The sequence below is a fragment of the Hylaeus anthracinus genome, unplaced genomic scaffold (assembly GCF_026225885.1).
Source record: "Hylaeus anthracinus isolate JK02 unplaced genomic scaffold, UHH_iyHylAnth1.0_haploid 5, whole genome shotgun sequence".
Classification (NCBI taxonomy): domain Eukaryota; kingdom Metazoa; phylum Arthropoda; class Insecta; order Hymenoptera; family Colletidae; genus Hylaeus; species Hylaeus anthracinus.
The window spans coordinates 202,612-224,248 of NW_026535322.1; the positions used below are offsets into that span (position 1 = coordinate 202,612).

The following is a 21,637-nucleotide window of genomic DNA, read 5'->3' on the forward strand; positions in this document are numbered from 1 at the left end:
TTAAATAATAAAAATTTAACTATACTACTAGCATAACAGAGCTTTAAACCACATTAAAATCAAACTAGGATAAGGTTTTTTGACTTTTAATTTTTTCTTTAACGAGTGGCGCCATCTAGCGATGAGAAGGGAGAACTATTTCTCGACAAACTTGAGATGTCTAGTGAGAGATGGCGCCACCGCTACGTGCATTTTAATAATATTTAATATTCGCGAAAACATCTGCAATACTATAAATAATGACAGTTTAACTATACTTAGGGCATCGTAGAATTTAGAGTCATTATTAAATTAAGTTCAAGTAATGTTTTTTTGCATTTAACTTTTTCATCAGGCTTTCAAGTTGTTGTATCATCTAGCGGTGAAAAACTGAAACTATTTCTCGACAAACTTGGGCGTTTCGCCACCGATGGCGCCACTAGTATTAGAATTGTATTCGTAGAGAGTTCAGTTGCGTAGTTGCGTGGCGTGGTCGTCAGTCGTAGGCGTAAGTAGGCGTGGGCCTTTTTGGAGTAATTACTCATTGGGTGTTGACATTAATTATTTTCATTTATCCTAAAGTGATTATTTATTCCTGATATAATGACCCGAGATATAAGTTTGCGTGTTTTGGTGTCAGTGTTGTTTCTCCTTTGTTGTATTCCACACGGTAAGTATCGGTTACTAAAGTAATCGTTTCGTCTTCAAATCCTAACCTTCGAGTAACAATTTTCGAAGCGATACGATACACGTGCAAAGTCTTAAGTTATCAAGAAAAAAAACGGTAAGATCGAGGTAGTAATAAATCCTGTACGTTCTTACAGTATTTTCTATAAAGTGCTGGGTATGCAGATCGGATTCGGATCCAAAATGTGCCGACCCTTTCGATAATACCACCGTACCCATTACGGATTGCAAACAGGAACCAGACCTCGCACACTTGCCAGGCGTGAGACCTACCATGTGTCGTAAAATCCGTCAGAAAGGTATATCGATATATTACTCGTTGAATAACTGAAACGACGGGTTAACATATCCTCTTACTCTTCGAATTTTCTTTTTCTTTTCAGTTAACGGGGTATGGAGGTATTTTCGTAGTTGCGCCTACATGGGCGAACCAGGAATCGCAGGTGACGAACGATTTTGTCTTATGAGGACTGGAACTTACAACATATTCATGGAATATTGTACTTGCAATAGCAAAGATGGATGTAACGCGGCATCTCACGATCAGGGGAGTTTAACAGTTTTAATGATAGTTGGGATAATACCGTTGCGATACGTACTTCTTTATACCTAACAAACTTAACCAAAGATTATCCATAATCGCCACAAAGTAACTACATATGTATATCGAAACGTATATTCTTACGGTGTAGAGATCTACTGGTACTTACCAATGAGAGATTTTTCGACAATATTATAATTCGAATCTCGAGTGAATAGGAGGTGTAAATTAAGTTGGCGTTGCATGATCTTATTCGACGACAATTTTACATCTTTGGACATTTATATTGCTTTTTATAAATACGTACAAGCGTCTGTTGTTGTGCCTTATTAGAAAAAAGTACGAAACAAATAGGAGAATACCTTTAAGACATTTTTTAACAATTGTATAATACAACGTTTTACTCTTTTTTAGAGGTATTTTACATTGATATTTTATAACAATCTATCGCGAGTTCGTATAGAAATATATTTTTAATAATATAAAAATGTATGATTGTATTATACTTACTTTTCAATTTATACTTGGTTAGTACAAAAGATGAATGCTAAGACATCGATATAATCGATCATCGTTAAGATTAGCGCTTCGTATAAGACTGTCGATACCGTCCGTTATAGAGTTTTGAACTTAGTATTATTATAAAACTATAGCGTTCATTATATTTTTATATGTACTTTCAACAAGCGACGTTAGTTATCGAACGACATCTTTTCCTTACACATATTATGTCATGCATAGAATAAAAGTGTCGCTTAAAGAAGATGTATTAAAAATATTACGCTTTATAAATAAATGGAATAAATAAATCTTTTATATGTCTATATTTATTGTTTTCATACTTTCCGGAATGGTTCCTTGGTTCCAATACTTGAAGATTCTCGTATGTTCGCGTTGTCCGTGAACCTCTTGTAGCAAACCTCGCTTTAGGCTGCCATTTTCGTTGGATTTCACTTAATGGATTGCTCCGAGACTCGCAAACCACGTTATCGAGTTATCCGATGTCTCTATCTAGTTTGTATCGTAGAGGAACCATTCCGAAGAATGAGACTATATAAATTTGCAAAAAAGTGCCGACGATCTATAAATATCGGCCATCCCAACGTACAACTTATAATACGTACGTAATAAACAAGCGGTGTTTTATTTAATGCATATAAAATATATCTTTGATACACATAGAAAATATATGCTATGTCGATAACATCGTAAATACAATTTTTTGTTTACATCAAACTAATTTATTATTAGTATAATCGATTTCTATAATAAAATACACGTGTGTACTTAGAAAGGTATAAATAATTCTTTACAAATTTTCTAAAATACGTTAACCTATCGCTAATAGAAAATTAAAAATGGTTTGGTTCTTCTATTATAAAAGGGAATCGTGGTGGTATCTTCCACGTAGAAATGTTATCGTTGCGATCGAACGTAGTTAATTGGTTTGAAGGTAACGACACGAGTTAGTCGTTAATTACGAAAACGCAATGTTTAAACGATTTAAGGGATTCTTTAAATCTCGCGTATCTTCCTTTGACAGACACTTATTTATTTTACTGGACGGTTGTGTTATTCGGATTCCTGGCAGAGAGCGAGTTTGTTGGATTCCGCGTGCCTCGGAACCAAGGACGGTTGAAATTTCTATATACACGGTTGAATGTGCAAAATACTTGTGTGCTCGTAATCTGTCTTAAAAAAAAGGTAAAAATAAAGCAAGAATAAAAATGTAAACAGTACGAAACAGTATGAAAAATCTTGATGCACCAGCATCATATTTCGTGTCCGCAATCGTTTGGCTAACAATAAGTATTCTTTGGAACGGTACCAGCGAGCAAATATTTCTACTTAATATGTGTCTGGTATACCGTATTCTGAAATATTTATTATGTTCGCGTAGATCGAAAGTAGCCAAGCCGAGTAAAAATCGAAGCGAGGCTAACGCGTCGCGACATACATATCTCTGATCGAATGGCTCTCGTTGTTATTCGAATGGCTGCCATTTCGTTATCTGTTGTCCCGGTTTCGCTAAAGCCTGTTTCCACTGTTCACCGTAGGGTCCTCCTACGTCTGGTCCGATTACAAAATGACCGACGGTTGTTTTTTTGCCTGAAATGGTAAATGGAATCTTGTTGAATTTTCGTTCGGATCACGCGACGCGAACCATCTTACCCATTTTGTTCTTGGAGACAAACTTAACAACGAAGCTGACGTCTTTGAGTGCTCCCTGATACGGATTATCCGCAACGACTCTCGCCATATCCGGTGAAAATTTCATCGACACGCACGGTTGGAAACGATCGCTTTTCCAAAAGTGCGTGACTCTTCCGTTGTCCACCACCGACATTTTCACGTACATCTGACCCTTTAGAGCTTCGTGCTCGTGCATCGTCTGCAAAGAACATCTCAGACGATGCAGAGATAAAATTAGCCGTTCGCTGCTTTCCTCTTTCTTGTCATTTTTTTCTTGACACAGCGACAATTCCACTTGACCCTTTTTGTTCTCCCTCTGCGAGAAAAACCAAATGAACAAAATGTCTGATCGATCGGATAGAATCGTTAGAAAGGAGGAATATGTTACGTATGAAGCCGATAATGCCGAGATGGAGGTGAGGTTTCGGCGATTCGAGGGCTCGAAAGTTCTCGCAGGACAACTGTATATCTTTTATTTACCCTTTCCTCGGCTCCAGAAATACCACTCGCGATCGGTCGCAGCGGTCTCCACATGTCCCCTGTCGACGCGTCGCTCGGGTGCTTTGGTTTCGGTGGTTTCGAGGTGAAGTTTTTCGGATCGAGGGAAATAGTGGTCGCGCCAACGGTGCGTCTTTTATCGTACATTCTCCTCTCGGTGACAGTGGTTTCCGGAAGTTTGTCGGACCCCTTGCCGAACAATTGACCGAATAGCTTATTTTTCGGTGGCTCTTGATTCTCCGTAGAGCCACCTTGACCATCCTTCTTTTTGCCAGCTTTCTTTGCCGATTCTTTGCCAGGGGACGAGTTTTTCTCTTTTTCCGCTTCCTTCTTATCGGTCGCTATCAAAGGTTTATCCTCGAGAATCGCGTACAAAGTCGCTACGACGAATCTAGATCCGTTGATCTCCTCCTCGACGACCTTTGTTTTGCCAAACTTTAGTTTGGTCTCTTTGCGTAGAGGAAACGTGAATTCCTCGTTCCATTGTGGCCAGGACTCGTTCTTTGTCGATGTCTCGAACTTGTCCTTTCCTGGTATCAATTTCACCTGAAATACAAGCGAATTACTTTCTTTCCCTTACTTTTTCTGTCATCGAGTTCTTTATCTCTCTAATTGTAAGATTTACTTGTTTATTCGTACGGATAAACGCGATCGGTCGTTTTTCTTCTATGTTTCGTATCCAATTATAATTGATTTAGTTGAGAAACATGTAAACGATGCGAAACAACCAACTCTATTTTTAATAGTGTGTTGTTCGAGTAACCAGTGTCGAATAATTAAGCTCGTTTCGATCAACGGGATCGATACGAACGTGTTTGAAATGTATTTTGCGAACTCGCGGAAAGTGGAAGCTTCTCGCGACGATTTCATCGCGTTACGTAATAAATGATAACGAAGCGAAAGATTGGAGGTACCGCGTATCGGCGCGAGCGTTACCTTCACAACGTAGCTGTTGACGCGAGTGAAGCCGAAATTCTGTGGCAAGTGTCGAGCACCGAGCACGGTCACGTGCAGAGTCTTCTCGTTAACCGAATGAACGATTCTAATGCCCACTTCCGGTTCCAGGTTTACGGTTCGATCCAACGGTGTGGATACCGTCTTCAGGCCTGTATCGATGAAACTCTTGATCCTTGCCAATGCCATGCTCGCCCGTTCTTCTCGTTTCGCGGAACTTTTCCAGATTTTCAAGCGTGTTTCTCGATCACGAGCGGATCATTCGGATAGGACCGATATCACCGATTCGTTCATCCTCTTTGTCGATGCTCGCTGCGAACAGAGGTAGATATACCGTACCGTGTTCGACGCTTAAGTCGGTCATCGCGAACCTAGCTAAACGATTAATATACGAGTACACGGAAAACCGACGATGCGAGTCTGTCACCGCGTTCAAGTGATTTCGGTGATGCCCGATCTTTGTCGAGTAACCGCTCTACGCACGGTACTTGGAGTGGACGTAAACGAGTGGTTTCGCGTAGCTTGCTTGAATCGATCAACAGTCGCCGCGTAGTTTTCACAGTTTGTTTCATAGGGCCGCGTCAACGATCGAGACTGTGCGCGATCGACGCGACCTATTCGCAATAACGAGTAACGGTAAACTTGAAAAAGACAGGGGAATCGCAAAGCTCAACAACTCGACTCGTACCGCTTCGACTGCTCTATACATATGTCGTTGGATCAATTCGTTTCTAACACGACAGCCAATCGCGGACGGTCGTCTGTCCTTTCTTTCGGACGGCTGATAAACTTTGATGGTTCGATAAAGTATCTCGGACAACCGAACTTTCTCCAAGGGGAACGCGTGTCTCGGTCATGAGGCGTTGTCACCTGTTGGTCGATCCCGCGGGCCGGGCGTGGTATCGCGTGCGAAAAATTCCGGTTGGAAACAGAGTACGTACCATAATCGCGGCGGCGTTTTCAATCAGTTGCACTTTGCAACCGTAGATCGTAGGGAAAGTGTTCCCGTGGAGATACGTCGGAGAGATCCTGGTCAGAGTTCTCGCGATGGTACACGCCTAAGAGTCGTTGTACTCTCGATGAACGCGTTAGAGGACCGTCTCCAACTCCAACGTCACAGAACCGAACGTAAACACATAGCGAAGTGCAAGCTGACTGGCGCGATGACGGTGCTCGGCTTCGGCTCTGCTCTGCTCTACTCCGCTCCTCTCAGGTCCGGTCCGGTCGACTCCAGTACGGTCCGATTTCGCGTCCTTCGTCTCTCGCCTCTCGTCTTTCACTGTTTCCGCGGAGTTTGTGCACGCGCTTCGATCACCAACTGGCTTTCGCGTCTGTTGCGCATCGCGAATGGCTCGCGCACCATCGAAATTTACTACCGAAATTTATTCGGAACTGCTATACACGCAGAGTTTCAATGGCCTCGAATTGACGCGAACCGCGAGCCTCGTAACGGCATTCAAAGCTTGAGGTTCCAACGACGCGCTGCCGTGGTATGCGCCGAGCGCTCTCGCGTGGCTTCCCTTTATAACAGAGTACGCGACTACGAGACAGGGCCGACGTCGGCGTCGTCGAGGACGCTCTTTTCGGGGCGTCAAAATACTCGATCGTTCGACTATTACGCACATGTACTTGAGACATTAAACTCGGACAATTCATCAGCTTTCGTTCAGTTTTCGGTGAATGGAAATTATTTGGTAATCTAGAGCGAACAAAGTATAGCGTTGATTTCGTCGAAACAATGCTTCGACCGACAATTTCGCATAGCAAAATAATCAAATCTATCGTAATAGAATAACGCGCTACGATGAATTTCCATGAATTTGTTACTTTAGTCTTACTTTCTTTTTATTTTTTACGCTAAAACTGTGAATAATTTCGTTAAGAAGCTGGTACTTGCGGAAGTAATTACGCTACTGTCGCAAACACTGGTTGTTCCTACAGAAGTAGGGGCACCGCGTACTTGTACGCTTCATCGTACAATCTTTATGAACTCTGCTTGGATCCTAACGCCTGTTGCGCACACAAGGTCGCGCATTCATATTTGCGCGTGCATGCGCGCCAACGTATTATGTGTACGTACTTATATGTATAAAATCTACGCGCGAAAAAGTGCGCCGCCCGAAGTGAATGGGACTGTACATACACGTATTACGCTACGCGTACGGTTACAGTACCGTAACCCGATTAAACGCGCCCCGTCCATTCGCTTAAACGCGCTTAAACGGTACTAAAGTTTTGATACGCGTGAAAAATGAAAAAAAATTAAGAATTTCTACTTTATTCGGAAGTAAAAAGGGTTTACGAAGGGTTTACGATTCAGTCGATTCGACGTTCGAAAAGAAGTCGCGACTATAAGTCGCGTCAGCTGTTCGATCGATCGGGGGTTGGTAGTTGGTAGTATTCTAAAAGGAAAAGACATCGTTCGATGTACATATATTTGAACATTTCTTCGTACGACTCGATCGTAAAGAGCGTATAATAAAGTTTGCGATCGAAATCGATGCCTCTCGATGCGTAGCAAATCTAATTATAATGTGTAACAATAACAATATCGGACGAGCAACAGAATGGAATGCGGTACGGTGCATCGCATTGCATAAAAAACAAATCGCAGCCGAGACATTTGAATACATGACGTGTCGAATGCGATGCAACAGTAGATCTGATGCACCCTTTGATCCGATTTTCACGGTTTGGTATCGGTAGGTAATTTAACGTTGCATGGAAACGTGTAAAATATTAACGCTTTCCTACACACTTTTACCGTTATACTTACTTTGTAAATCGTTAAACAACGATGTGCTGTTCGATTAATAAAATATTTGTGCGACTCTTTGTAATTTCCAGTACGTATTTGTATTATCTAATACGCGGTTAGAATGTTAGTTGTGTTGCACGCGTAACAAACTACATTGTTCGTACGTGACGATATGCAAGGATACGTGTGACAGACAGATCTCGACCTTCTTTGTCGTACAACTTAGTTTTGTTGTCACGCTTAGAATTGTCAAGGAAGCGAAATAATTGTCGAGAAGATGCGAGGAAACGCCGCTTCGAAAAAGTAACGAAGCAAAGTATTGTATACTTGTATTCGAATACAAGTTGTCCATCTTGGCGAAAAGAATAAAGATACCGATTAAATTATTAGCATTCGTTACGTTTTCAGATAGAGATCCCGATGTTAGTTTTCCATCTTTGATTAGGGTTAATTGCGAATGAATTATTTCTACTCCGTTAAAGTATAAAATAAAATCGTTTAAACACGGTATCGTAGCGTGTAACGTTACCCTCGAAAGATTCTCCAACCCTAAAGAAAATGGTTGGTTCGATTGGCGGTAGATGACGCGACATACGGGTCAAGCCTTTCCGTTTCATACCCTATCAACCAGTCACAGCCACCCTTTCGCAAACAGCTGTTCCGCTTCCGCATCGCTATGGCGGACACGACTCCGTGGCATCTAAAACTCTCGCGAGTCGACATTTTCGACTGTACCGATTCGAAACGATGTTCGCGTGTTTCGTACCGATGCATTTCACGGTGAGTTTTCGATCGTCGCTGTCGGACAATTCTCGAGTGTAACAAGTGCGGGAGAAATGTGTTCGCGTGTTGTGTCCAACTGAGAACCCGAAATGTTTGTTTTCCCTCTGAAGACTCACCGGTTTCATTATCATATTTGAAAAAAGGTAATCTTTTCGTATTCTTTTCGCTCGTATACGAACGTACCCGTAAAAAAACGAGCCAACCGTGGCGCGCGAGATTTATTTTTCTATTCGTCGATCGTCGTACACGCGGTAATCTGTACGCGAAACAGAACCTATAACATATGCATACATACATGTACGTATGTATATGTATCTATGATATGTTCTTCGAGGACAACATAATTCCAATCGAGTATCGAGTTGATAGCGACGTGGGGTGGTGGATGGATAGCGAATCGAGTGATTTTTCTTTTCCAAGTTTGTACGTATCGAACGTTCGAAGAACGCGAGCCAACGCCGACGCGAAATCAGCGAAAACAGACTGTTTGTTTATTCATTTTGACAACAGTGTCGAACCAATTCGAATAGTACGAGTTTTATTTAGAACAAGTATCGCCAACGAAACGCGCACGAATCGAAGAGAAATATCGAACGTAACGATCGTTTTGTTTCTGGAACGTAATATACTCGTAATCTAAAGAGAGATGCCGCGCGCGTTAATTAATATCAACGATGACGCGTTTTGTTTCGCCTGTAACGAAGAATTTGTCAAGTTTGACGTCAGGTGGCAGCACGTGACTAAGTTTAAATTAATAGAAACTCGTTAACGTTTTTTTCGTTCGATCGATTACTTTTTCCAGAAAAAATGGTCGTAAACTGGTCGTAATCTAATTTCTCCGACGCGTCGGGTATGCTCCAAAAGTAAATGTTCCTTCTTGTAGCTACTTTACGTGTCTTTGTTAAGAGATAACAATAATAATGGTCGAATAACGAAACCGCGTTAGGACCGTTGTTTGGTTTTCGAATCTGTTGACGTTGAATTGAAGGCAGGTAGGAATCTTCCAATTGTCCATGGTCGAGTAAAATTCCGTTAAATGTATGGAGCCGCGAGAGTGACCGGTGGTGGTGGTGATTTTGCGCGCGGTTACCATTACCAGCAGCCACCAGTTTTACCAGTTCAGTTGGTTGTTAGACGAAACGTTCTCCTTTGAGCCGTGCACGGCCCTTCAAGTGCACTAAGCGCCGGTGAAAAATGAATTCGTTACACGAGACGTATTATTCAGCTGCGCGGACGTAACGTTATTAGTTGCACACGGGAGTAGCAAGTTGGCGGCCACTCGAGGAGCGATGAAACTTGAAAATGCTCGCGAGGCAAATGTAATTTGCGTGAAATTAAAAAAACGAATTTGATCTCGACCACGAAATCCTCGTTTAATTAACCGACCGCTGGGAATTGTCTGGTTTTCCTGTGAAACGTAGCGTACGCGAATTTTCGAGCCGTACACGGACACGGTGCGGTGCGAAAAGCGTTGAAAACTTTAGCCTTTTAATTCGCGAATCCGACGCACTCGTACCTATTTCATCAAAGATACGCGATCGCCGACTAATTTACCATTCTCTCTATTTATTACGTGCCTACGCTCGCACCATATTTGCTTTCCCTTTCCCTATCAATCGTAGAGCCTTTCGAGTGCATCGTTATCTATTCCCTTTTGCGTCGCATCGACCAGATTCATCTGCATCCCGTCGCATTGCTCGCGCTCGGACCGGACTTTAAAGCCATCTTTCGAATCTGTGGACAAAATATCCGACGATGTAGTCCGATCGTCCGATCGATTCGTAACTTTTTACGCGTACAAAATACACGCCTTTTCATTCGTGGTTCTTTTAGACTTTTATTAAAACGGTTGGTTGTCGGATTTGATCGCAACGTTGATGGATGACAATTATCGCAAATAAACAATCGCACGTAACGAAGGTAGACCGATGAAACGCGCTACAGCAACTCATCAATCGTTACCGCTACCGCGCAGACAGAAATTTCATTTATCGAGAAAGTTTAAATGAAACCGACATTACTCATAGTGCCGCAACTGTGACCGGCCGTTTCGATTTCCACCAAAAGCCAATTGAAATTCGTTCCGTCGCCGTTTCGACGTTCGTCGAATCGCCCGCTCTTTTTCCCTCCTCCCTTTCTGCGATTCGCTAAACGTTATTTGGAAATATCAAACGAATAAATTGTTTTTTTTGTTTCTCTAGCGGCGATTTTGGGACTGTATTCGTCGCTTTCGATCCCGTTGAAAAGCTCTTCTATATATTCAGAAGAAAAACGCGATGCGGACGCGATCATGATCATCGAATATCCGCGGTCCCAGTTCGCGTCGGCGTCGCGTCGCGTCGGTCGCAATCGTAGCAAGATGAAAACAAAATTGATTTAGCGAGAATTATTTGGTCCAAAGAGGACACTGATCGAGGCGACTCGACGGTACCAACCAGTTTCTGCTAGCGGGTCTGATTAAATTTCTCAGTTGGAAATGGGTAATGAGATTTCGACGGAAGTGACCTGGATTGCCCGGAGGCAGCGTAACGTGCTCCCAAGTACATCGTGTTTCCTGCTAATTTCAGTCCCATGCAACACCGACTTTCTTCGCCTCGAATAAAATAGTCGTAGCTTCGGCGATTGTTCTCCGATTATCGAGAAGATTCGATCGCCGAAGCTTTCCGTTGAATTTATAAAATGTACTTGTACCGTAATCGCTTACGGCGCGACGTGTGACGTGTGGCATGCGCTATGCGACGATGAGAATACCAACGTTGTTGCTCTCGATGCTTTTCGATAGAACCAATACGATTATTTCTTTGTTTGTTTAAAAAGTAGCATTTAGAAAAGTCTCTCCCACGGTCGAGACATTCGCTTCTTGCTTTATCCTCGACGATTTATCGAGCGGTTGTCGATATTTATATCGTACGACCGGTCGCGTTCTCGCGAACCACGAGACACTCGACGAGATAAATCATATTATCGTGGACAAGTAGTGGCCGGTACGTGGCAATCCGCACCGATGCCGTTATGAACATGGAAATCGTATTAGACTAAAACCACATCGCCTAATGGACGCTATCTGCCTTAACCCCATTATCCGGTACAATTCGTCAGCAGTTGTTCCGGCATCGTTAGTCATACATCGACAACGATCGCCAAACGAAAACCTTCAAGTAGAAAAGATATCGAGATCGCGTATCCGCATTTCTGGCCGTCGGCGTCGCGAAAACGTGCAACTTTCGAAAGCCAGAATCAGCAGATTTCTCGTTTATCGAGTTTCCGCGTTTCTTGTCTCGCAACCGCGCCAAACTTTCGATTCAATTCTACGGCTTGGAATATCGATTTCCTCTCGCAGTCCGAGGAAAAAGTTTCAAAAATATCGTCGTCCCTATGTACACAAGAAATCTCTCCGATTTAAGATTTCGCAAACAGAGACTGCCACGGTTCCGTTCCGTTCCGTAAATCGGCATACGTCGAATACATTTTCCAGTGGATTCGAAAACTTGAACCCCGACATTGGCGTTGGCCGACATACCCTCGCGGAGAACAATCTCGATTCTACTCCGTCGAGCACGAGGTTCGAGAACCGTCCCGCTAGTCCGCTAGTCCGCTAGTCCGCTACCGATTCCTTTATACGTTCGCGTGCACGTAAAATTCGATTAGAGACATTTAAAACCCGCATCGAACGCTAACCCATCAGTTTGATCGTTTCTGTACGATCGGGCTGAAGCGCTGATCGCGGTTGGCCGAGTGCGTTTTCTCCCGATGGCATCCTCGCCACCGGAACCAACCTCCTCGAACGATTGCTCTAGCCATTCGTCGAGATTCCTCTTGTGCAACGTCGCCTTTAAAACGGTACATCAAACCGATAGTTATAAATCAGGCTGTCGGGGAATGTCGGCCGGCGGTTGGCGCTAGTACTCGGTAAGTAAGACGGTACGGTACGGAAACATTGTACGCGTTGCCGTTATACGGTGGCGTGCATGTGCTCGCGGAGGTTTCGAGGTAAGGTAGAATGCCAACAGGCCGGAGTCACGAGATTCCTAGGGTTGTCTGATGCTACGATATTGCTGCTCCCTGGCATCAGGCCAATCTCCATCTGGCTAGACGAAGAGGAAGAGGAAGGACCAGCAGCAATGCGACGCCAACGTTCCGAAAGAGAAGGTAGAAGAAGGTGCTAAAGGACGTCGGGCAGAGTGTAGTTGAGATTCGACGAGTAACCCCTGTGGTCGTACCTAGGCATCGTTTGCTCGGGATGCGGTTACGAGAATTTATCTCGAACGGGCCCCGTTGTAACGTTCAATTATTTTTCTTTGAGCTCGAAAGAACGAACGAGGCTGAAATGGCATCGGTCCTTTCCGATAATCTTGTCGACTCGAAAATAATTTCTTGGTTGTTACCTTAAATCTGCCGACTCGCAACGGTAGTATATTTCCTATTGCCTGTCGAGCCGTAACTCGTCGAATCAGCGTTTGTCAGCCGCTCCAAAGATCCGAGATTTTCAATTCGTGCACACGAAACGCGCAGATTTCGCGAAACGAATCGAGGAAGCCGATACGGAGGGAGCGGATTCCGAAGAGAGCATTCCCATGCCGTGGAAAATCCGCAATATGGTGCCGCTCGTAAAATAGACTTCCAACTTATCTACTCGGTTTGCCTGCTCCTTCGATATTTTCGTGTAATAAAGGATCGAAAGAGTGAAACTTTCGAAATAAAGGCAAACACCGGCCTTGGATTTCTCTTGTATATTCCCTAGACTCTAGACGGTGATTTGGAAGCATCTCGAAATAGGCCGTCGGCGTCGGTTCGTAAACATCGTAGCTTCGTAATCGGCGGGAATTGTGTTTGGATCGCGGGTTGATTCGCGACGGGATGCACAGAAGCGTGGACCTCCTCCGAGATGACCGCTCGTTATTATATGTGTACCGAAAACGGTTAGCTCTAACGAACCCCCGCGATGGGGGTTCCATCGCCGCGGTTGTTTTCCATTTTTCCCAAGGTAGAGACGTAGACGTCGGTGTCGCGCAACAACGCGTATCAGGAGGCGAAAAAGAGGCCAGAGGCGATCGTAAACATGAAACGTCGGAATAAAGCAGAGAGTCGTCGGTAGGTGTTCCGACTGGTCAGCACCGTTATCCCCGTGGATGGTTTTTCGGGTTAACCGATGCAGGACGAAGCAGAAGCAAAAGCAGAAGCAGCAGCAGCAGCAGCAGTAGCAGCAGTAGCAGCAGCAGCAGCAGCAGCAGGGTGTCCTATTGTAGCCAGCTCGAAAATCGCTCGAGTGTACCGACCGCCAGACTGAACTGGCCGAACTGCGGTTGCTCATTGGACGTTATATCTGGTGTATTATAATAGAGCGACTCGCACACATCCGTTTCACGGATAGCGTGCGTGGAAGTAGGTACGTGCATAGGACAGCGGCGATTCCATGCCCCGGGAGAGCTGGCTGGCTGGTCGGGTATCGGTGTTAACGTCTCAGTGGACACGCCGTGGCGCTGTCCGCTCTAACCGATAACGTTGCCAACTCGTTAGAAATGAATGGCCGGGCCGGGGGCAGGTGCCGCAAGGGTTGGAGACAATGGAAGAGACCTACCATCGGTCTGCTCCGTGCTGCACAGCGCCGTGCTGTCCTGCACCGACTTTATTCGATTCCGGAACACGCGACTCTGAGATCGACGTCCGGTGGTCGAGTGGCTTCGAACGCGCTGCAAACTTTTCACAAGAGAAGAGAAAATGATCCTCGACGACGCGACGCGATGAGACGGAAGGACGTTGTAAGCATTGTCGCCGCAGCTTTATGATGGATGGACCAAAGAAATTCCGTTCCTTCTAGCCTGCCTCTTGATTCCAGGGGTGGAATTTTGCTCCTTAAAAAGAGGACTGCGGATAAACTCGAGTAATTTGTCACTTTGGCGCCGACTCGTACTCGACGCGGGGGTCGACGCCTGGGTACGCCCATCGTTGCGCTTGCAAAAAGCGAGTCGGTCTCTCGTATAACGGAGATTGCGAGATACGAGTCTCCGTTCGTAGTCTTAACGATAAACAAACCGACATCGTTTCGCGAGGACCGCACGCTCGTAATTTCTATAGACCTCGATCGGCTGTTTTCTGCTCCGACTTTTAACCAAATTTCCTTTGTAATACGTAGGTTATACAATAATTATCGTCGACTCGTTATTCGCGAATTAGAAACGGTATCGAACCGTCTTTTGCTCCGCGTAATTTATACCATCGTTCGCAGGATTTATAGGTGATCGTTTTCTTCCGACGGAATTCAAGCTTGTGAGAATCGCGGAGGAACTTGTTTTACCTTTTTCTTCGGCTCGGCCGTTCCATTAGACCTGGCGAAATCGAAGCGGTCGATCGTCACCTTGCCGAATGTCGTTCGCGCGATTCTATCCTCGATAACGATGGAGTAGTCTTTGCAATTTAGGGCTTTTCTTTCAGCTCGGCTGAAAACACGGGGTACCGTGACTATGGCGCTCGAAGACGAGTACCCGCGTGTGACCGTACGTGTGTGTAAATTCGTCGGTGCAAGTGGAAATAAAACGTGCGGCGACTATCGTATCGCGATAAATTCCAAATAAGGAATTTAATTGTAAATGTTGTTAGGTCATAGGTTGATCGTTCTTCCCAGTACGGTATGCATCGATCACACATTCAACGATAATTAATGTTCCCAGACCGCTAATAGATTATCGATTATCGGTGGCGAAGAAAAGACTAGCGTGTTTCGATATTCGTTTATCGTTGCACAAACACGTTGATGATTATCGCGACGTGTAACCTGATTTCCCACAGGCTGTTCCCGTCGAGGTGAACAAATAAGGATCACCGTAACGTACCTATGCATCATAGACAAGTATCGTAGGTATGTCAGTGTGGTATTTATATATAAAAAAGAGATAAAAGACGAAGGGCCGCATGCGCGAACTGTTCCGAGCGAAAATTAGAATTGCGTGACCGTCTGTCGTCCATCCCAGCGTTCGCGAGTGGAGCGAAGCGACTTGTTGAAAAATGGAGCCGCATCGGCGAGGATTGCCGTCGAATGTCGATAGCCTCACGCGTGGAGTCGTTAGCCGGTACGATGGTCCCATAATTTACGGAGAGAAGGATGGTTGTAACAAAGCGTCTCGAATCGATCGAGAATTACGGGCATTGCATCGTATCGTATCCTTTAATTTCTGCAAACAATGGAAAAAAGACAACGAACAAACAGCTTTTTCTTTATCTTTATTCGTGTTTGTTATCTTGTAACGCAAAGTTCGCCAAGGGTGCGATTTCGCGTCTATTATTTTCGATATAGCTATATCGATAAATGAGAAAGTTTCCGTTCGCGTATCACATAGTCAAATGGTAGGAGCGGCCTCGTCGCACGGATCAAGGACTTTTCTATGGGCGGTGGCTGCGAGCGCCAACGTTGTTTGCCGTATGCCAATATTGGTCTTTGCTATCGGCTGTTTGCCGGTAAATAGGAATTTTCTCCTGGACGTTGGATACTTGCTCGATGTGCGCCGCCGCCACGCCGGCAACGAGATTCGACGCGCGACGACCGGTATACTTGTTCGAAAGCTTCGACTTGGTCGAAAGGCGAAGAATGTTTGCATTGATCGGGAAATGCGGGCGAAACTAGTCGAAAATCGATTGAAACCAACGCGACGCAACGAACGCGCGATACGTTTTCTATCTTCGCGACGAACGATAGAGAACGTTTTAATCTCCGATGTGTCCATGGTCGCGCCCTACGCTTCTTCTGTCGCGTTTCAATTCCACGGCACGATGATTCTTTTTGAAAAGCACCGAGGTGTTGCCGCAGCGTTTACGGCTTACCACTATGCATCGATCGCAGGGGAAATATTAAAAACGCTTGCGTCGGTGGTGTTCGCGATAGTTTGCTCGCGTGTAACCTACGCTGACTCTTCCGTGTGGTTCGATAAAAGAACTAAAAGGAAAAAAAGACTCGTTAGGTTTCGTACGCTTTCGCGTTCCTAGGTCCCACGGCTAGGTTACAGCCCGCCTAGGTAACTCGGTCACGCGATACGCGAGTCATCCATCTACACGCTGGATCTCTTTATCTAGTTACATATAATGCCTTTTTGCCAGACGTCGAAGCTAAAGAGCAACTTTCTTCTCCGACTCAAACACAATCCCGCCATTGAGAAAAAGTCCATCGATATGCATCGTCCGTCTATTTGTAAGTTTGAAAACGATGCGATCGACGCGACCGACGCGACGAGTTCGCGGTCAGGCTACACGTACGTAAGTAGTCGAGCTTGATTACGGTCAGCCCGAGCTGTAGCTGGATCCTTAGACGACGATAATTCGTTAAACTTTCTTATTTGAATCTTTTTTATTTGTTACAAACGAACATCGTTGAACGAATCACGTCAGCCAAACTTCAATTTGATCTTTTATTCGAGGCAACTAGGCCATCATCATCCGTTACGACTGGTAATTATGACACCGTGTCGAGTATTTCTCCTTTTCCTCTGATACAACGTTTAGGTGTGTACACGGTAACCGATGCCGGTGGTTAATGGACCGCGACAATAAAGCGGCTGGCGTTACATCGATTACAACTCCGAAACGGAAGTTTCAGCGATAGGGCGATAACTCTAAATATCGAGGTATCGACCCGTGGCCTCGTTTCTCCGGATTAGTTCTGCCGTAAATAAAGCTCGCCTCGCGTCAACTCCACAAATTTCACGCGCTTTTCTATTTTATGGGACGACGCCGACGCCGATGCCGGCGCCGACGCTTTCGTTCTCTTGCTCGATCGCAGTCGTTCCATTTCTTCCGCGATTCAAACATTATCGCAAAAGGACACGACTACGCGTGGTCCGATTATAACTATTCGTGACACGGGTCATCGTTGATACGTGCAACGAGAAGATTGATCGTATTTTCTTTCTTTTTTTTCAGCTCGAATGACCTGAGAGTTCAGCGAAGGAAGCAAAAGTCGGGCGTCGCGATGGGGTGAAAAGGTTAGTTGCAACTAGTATTTAACGCGTTCGGCGAGTCGGCGTACTCGAGTAGTTTTCGATGCTTTAGGTGTTTAATTAAAATTTTGAATCGTTAAACTAGAAGGTGCCTGTATTTTTAGTCGAACGAAACACGACCACAAACATTATCCTGCGCGCCTGCTTCGCGACTCTCCTTTGATCCTTTTCCCTCGGAGTTTTGTTAATTTACTCCCCCATGTTATCTTTTTTGTTCATGGTCGTGTGGTCTCCGCGATAACTCGTCGATCTCCTTGGCCCCCCGAGACCGGACAGTTTCGTTTCCATCGAGCGCCGTGCTGTTTACAGAACCCTCGAGCCAACGGGATCCGGACGCTCGAGCCCGTTCTCGAAACTTGCGTCATGAATGTCTGAAACGCGGCAAGGGTGAGCTCGTGCTCTTTTGTGCGCGAATGCTACAAATACTATCGGTGAATGAATGAAAAAAAAAAAGAAGAAGAAGAAGAAGAAGGAGGAGGACAGTCATCATCGCTGGTAATTCAAATTTAGCCTTGCTAAATCGTTCCCTTCTAGACGATTCAAGAGTTTACCGGGCCTCTCGATAACGCCAGAAAAATGGTGACTAAACGAAAGCAGCCAGAGCAATACTTTCTTTTTTCCAAGTTTGATCTCACTGCGAAAACAGAGAAGAATAAGGCTGGTAATCGCAAAATTGATGTAACGCAAGAAATCGGATTTCGTAGAAGGAGCGATAGTCGATACCGTTGATAAGAACGGACCTCGTTAACGCGTATTTCTTTTGCGCGCTGGTGGAAACGTCCTCGCTGCGCGTAGTCGGGCATTCGCATTTTTATCGCGCCAAGATGAACCAACGCGTTCTGTTTGCGAGCGTTACGATTCGATAATTGTTGTTTGCTCTCGGTGAAGTGTATCGGTAGTAACGACGGTTACTAGAATTCACGACAGGATGCGCATCTATTATTACTTGTACACGAAGCAGGATACCTAGTGGAAACTCACCCGTATTTCCATTCTCTGTGGCGCAACGCGACGCCGATGCCGATGCCGATGCCGACGTCGCGCGAGAATATTTACCCGAGCAATGTTCGCCGCTTTCCGCGCTAATAAACCGTTCCTTCTGCCACCATCGCTAATTACTCGACGAACGGAACGAACCCTACGTACCCACCCTTCTCATCTCGCAACCTCTCCTCTAGCTCTTCTCTCTTAGCGAAACATTACCACGTCTCTTCGAATCTCGCGTCCCTTTGAGCGCGCAACTGCCTTGCTTCTCTCCGATGCCAGATACCAAGCTATTCTTGGTGTTTCTCGCCGGCGCCGTCCTCGAAACTAACGTTACGCCTCGTAATGGTTGGCTCGCTGTCTTTTGCAGACCAAGAGAACAATACCCGTGCTTTTCAGGCTAATCGGTCACGCCGCGCCAATTTCCCTTTTACGTTTCGTTGACATCGTACGCGAGTACGGTATCTTCGAAACTAAACGATTCACCGGAACGTTTCCACCGCGAAGCGTTCGTCCAAAACGTAAATCTGTTTAGCGTCTCGGTTGGTGCACCGTAATTTCGCTGTCGGTACATTTTCTATAAAAGAAAATTAATTCCAAAAATGATTGTTAATTCACCTATTATTCAACGTATGAATCATGCGATCGTGGATCGTCAAACTCGACTAGAAATAAAGTTTGAAATTTGGAAAGGGTGGGGACAGCTTGTTCGGTGAATCGTGTCTCTCGTGCATTGTTCGCAGCTTCGGCGATAAACCTTACGGGATAAAAAAGATTTTTCGTCAAACGGATCTCTAAACCGTACGACTGCGTAAATCGCGTCGCGAACCATTCGCAAAGTTCCATAGCCGATGCGCTTGTTGTGAAATTAATCGCGAATCTCGTACGGTGGCTCGGCAAATCGTACTTCTCCTGGTGAAAACGTTTTCAGATTGTCCGCCACGAACTGCCGATCGCAATGTTCCTAAACCACTTAACCGCGGCCGCGGCAGCGGTTAGACGAGCATCGAAAACGCGGCCGTGCCACACCGAAACTACCGAAACGCCGCTAAATCCCGGAGACTTCCGGAATTCGCGGTATCGGCGTTCACCGCTGAATTTGGGATTAGCAGACTCTGCGCGTACGAGAACGAGTACGAGTAGGTTGCACGCACACCCTCGCGCCGCGTTTTCGACGATAACGAAGAATAAAGGAGGGCTCGAAGCAAACAGACACAGCTAGGATGTCAAAGTGTAAATATAGTATAGAAGCGTAGATGAAAATACAGGTATCGGGAAATGGAAGAAAGAAGAATAACGCAAACAAGCATCGAGAACCATCGAAATTAGCTGCGGCAGAACCAGAGCCAGAGCCTAGAAATCAAAGTTTCGCGATGCAGGATGCACTGATGCAGCCAGCCAGTGGTAGCAGCGCCAGCGTAGGGGAGTCTGGTTCCGTGCACGCGAAATACAGCCCAGCGCACGGTCGTGTGCTCCTGAAAGGGGATCGGATAGAGGCGAACAGAATAGGTAGATAGGGATATTAATCTGCGAGCAACTCGCCGCAGACCGAACCCCCGTTGGGTTGTACCGGGTGTCCCGTTAGATCCGAGACACCAGGTCCACTGATTTACGTTCCAAGTCGCCGCAAAGTTTCCCCGGAGCGAGGCACGAGTTTATCAAGCTTTTTGGCACGTTCGTGGCTTCTGACTAATTACTATGCTCGGACGCAACGCCGCTAATTCGATGCTTATCGAGACTGGCACGTTTAGGGGAAGCCGCGTGCCCTAGCATTCGTCGTAACGCCTTCGCGTGGCTTGCTATCGATAAGTACTTACTCGAGACGGGTATACGACATTGTCCTCGAACCCCTTCGTTCTTAGCCGAGGCTTCTGAAACGCTCCGTAGCTATTCATTGGTCGTTTCGTTCAGGAGCCGGGCAGTGAGCACACGCACACGTATAGCGGCAAGAGTGCTAGACCCCGATAGGGTCATGTCTCGCGCACAAACCTTTGGAAAAATCCGTGAATGCGACTCGAGTCGTTGGCGATATACTCTATTCTTCGGAGTGAGCGGTCTCCTCGAGGAGAGTTTGCCGCGTCGTTGTACCGGTTGTGGGTTCTTTGAACGCCAACAGAAGATTCGGCTAATTTACGACAGTCGGATGGATACGAGAAATATTTCGTATCGCGGAAGGCAGAGTTTGCAGTTTAGTTGGATGCACGTGAAAAACTGGATTCTTTTGAAAATGACCGAGACCACCGACAGAGTTCCATAGCGAGAAGTAATCACGCGATGGACAAACGATACGAACAGAAAGACAACTATACGAAACAAAATCTATTATTTGCCGGTTTACATCGACGTCGATATCTATCGATCTCCGTGCACCTCCTTTCCTATACTCTCTACTCTCCTCCCATCCTTTTGCCGCTTCGTGCTCGCTCGCAAATCCTCGCGAAATCTTCGAAGCTACCGTCGAAGCGCTTTGTATTTCGATGTTTGACTTGTGCTCTAACTATCCGCTCGGAATCAGCGTCTTATATTTTACTTGGAAAACGAGCACACCGGCCACCGGTCTTATGACAGACAATTTTCAACAAGCTCTCGCGCTCGCGATCTTTCACCGGCTACTGGGATTTCATCCGTCGCGTCGCGTCTCGTCGCGTCGCGCCATTCTGCCAAAGAGAATATCTCGCGTGTCTCTTTCCTCTCTTTGCTTGTTTCCGTTGGTTCGCGAGTCTTAAATCGCCAATCCGACAATTTTTCACTCGCCCGAGGTAATTCACCTAGCGAAAGATGCGATGCTGGCATCGTAACCGATTCGGTCGCGTCGTTCCGAAAACGTCCAACGTCGTTGAACAAGCTCGAAGAAACTCGATCGTTGAACCGTTATGCGCTATCCCGTAATTCCAAAGCGACGATTTCTGCGCGAAAGTTCGTTCTCCGTGGACGTCTTTCGCATCCGTTCAACGGAAGAACACTTGCCGCGATCCACGAGAACTTCTCGCACAATGAATTCCAATATCGCGAACCATCGAGAGAAAAGGGGTTAAAGGAAGAATCGGCGGACGCGGCGAAACGATTAAATGGAATCCCACGAGCCACGAAACTTTTCGCTCGTTGGTAACTTGTTTTGAAATTCATGGCTCATTCGACATTCCACTCGGATTATGTCTAGATTCGGTGATTGTCGAGATTTGGTCGATTTGGCAGACTGCGAAATCGGTTTATCCTCCTCGATCGATACTTGTACGATCCGCTCTAAAAATACGTCATGTTCTCCGTTAAATCGCG

General features: G+C 45.6%; 2 protein-coding genes across 4 annotated transcripts; one reads left to right on the forward strand and one right to left on the reverse strand.

The window, feature by feature from the left end:
* Window positions 1-457: 457 nt before the first annotated feature.
* LOC128896146 (uncharacterized) lies at window positions 458-2,579 on the forward strand. Of its 2 annotated transcripts, XR_008461929.1 has the most exons (4): window positions 458-649; window positions 804-965; window positions 1,050-2,060; window positions 2,138-2,579. XR_008461929.1 is itself a non-coding variant. In XM_054159369.1 (3 exons), the coding sequence occupies exons 1-3, from the start codon at window positions 583-585 to the stop codon at window positions 1,277-1,279; spliced, it is 459 nt and encodes a 152-aa protein (XP_054015344.1). In that variant the 5' UTR covers window positions 458-582; the 3' UTR covers window positions 1,280-2,579. The 2 variants fall into 2 exon arrangements, 1 of the variants encoding a protein (XP_054015344.1); XM_054159369.1 differs by having other exon boundaries at window positions 1,050-2,579.
* Window positions 2,333-6,370, reverse strand: LOC128896145 (uncharacterized). 2 transcript variants are annotated; one of them, XM_054159367.1, is made up of 6 exons: window positions 5,794-6,369; window positions 4,835-5,164; window positions 3,881-4,444; window positions 3,380-3,716; window positions 3,165-3,316; window positions 2,333-2,895 (listed from the first exon to the last, which is right to left on the reverse strand). In XM_054159367.1, the coding sequence occupies exons 2-5, from the start codon at window positions 5,039-5,041 to the stop codon at window positions 3,192-3,194; spliced, it is 1,233 nt and encodes a 410-aa protein (XP_054015342.1). In that variant the 5' UTR covers window positions 5,042-5,164; window positions 5,794-6,369; the 3' UTR covers window positions 2,333-2,895; window positions 3,165-3,191. The 2 variants fall into 2 exon arrangements, with proteins under 2 accessions (XP_054015342.1, XP_054015343.1); XM_054159368.1 differs by lacking the exons at window positions 2,333-2,895; window positions 4,835-5,164 and having other exon boundaries at window positions 2,938-3,316; window positions 5,794-6,370.
* Between the last annotated feature and the right edge of the window lie 15,267 nt (window positions 6,371-21,637).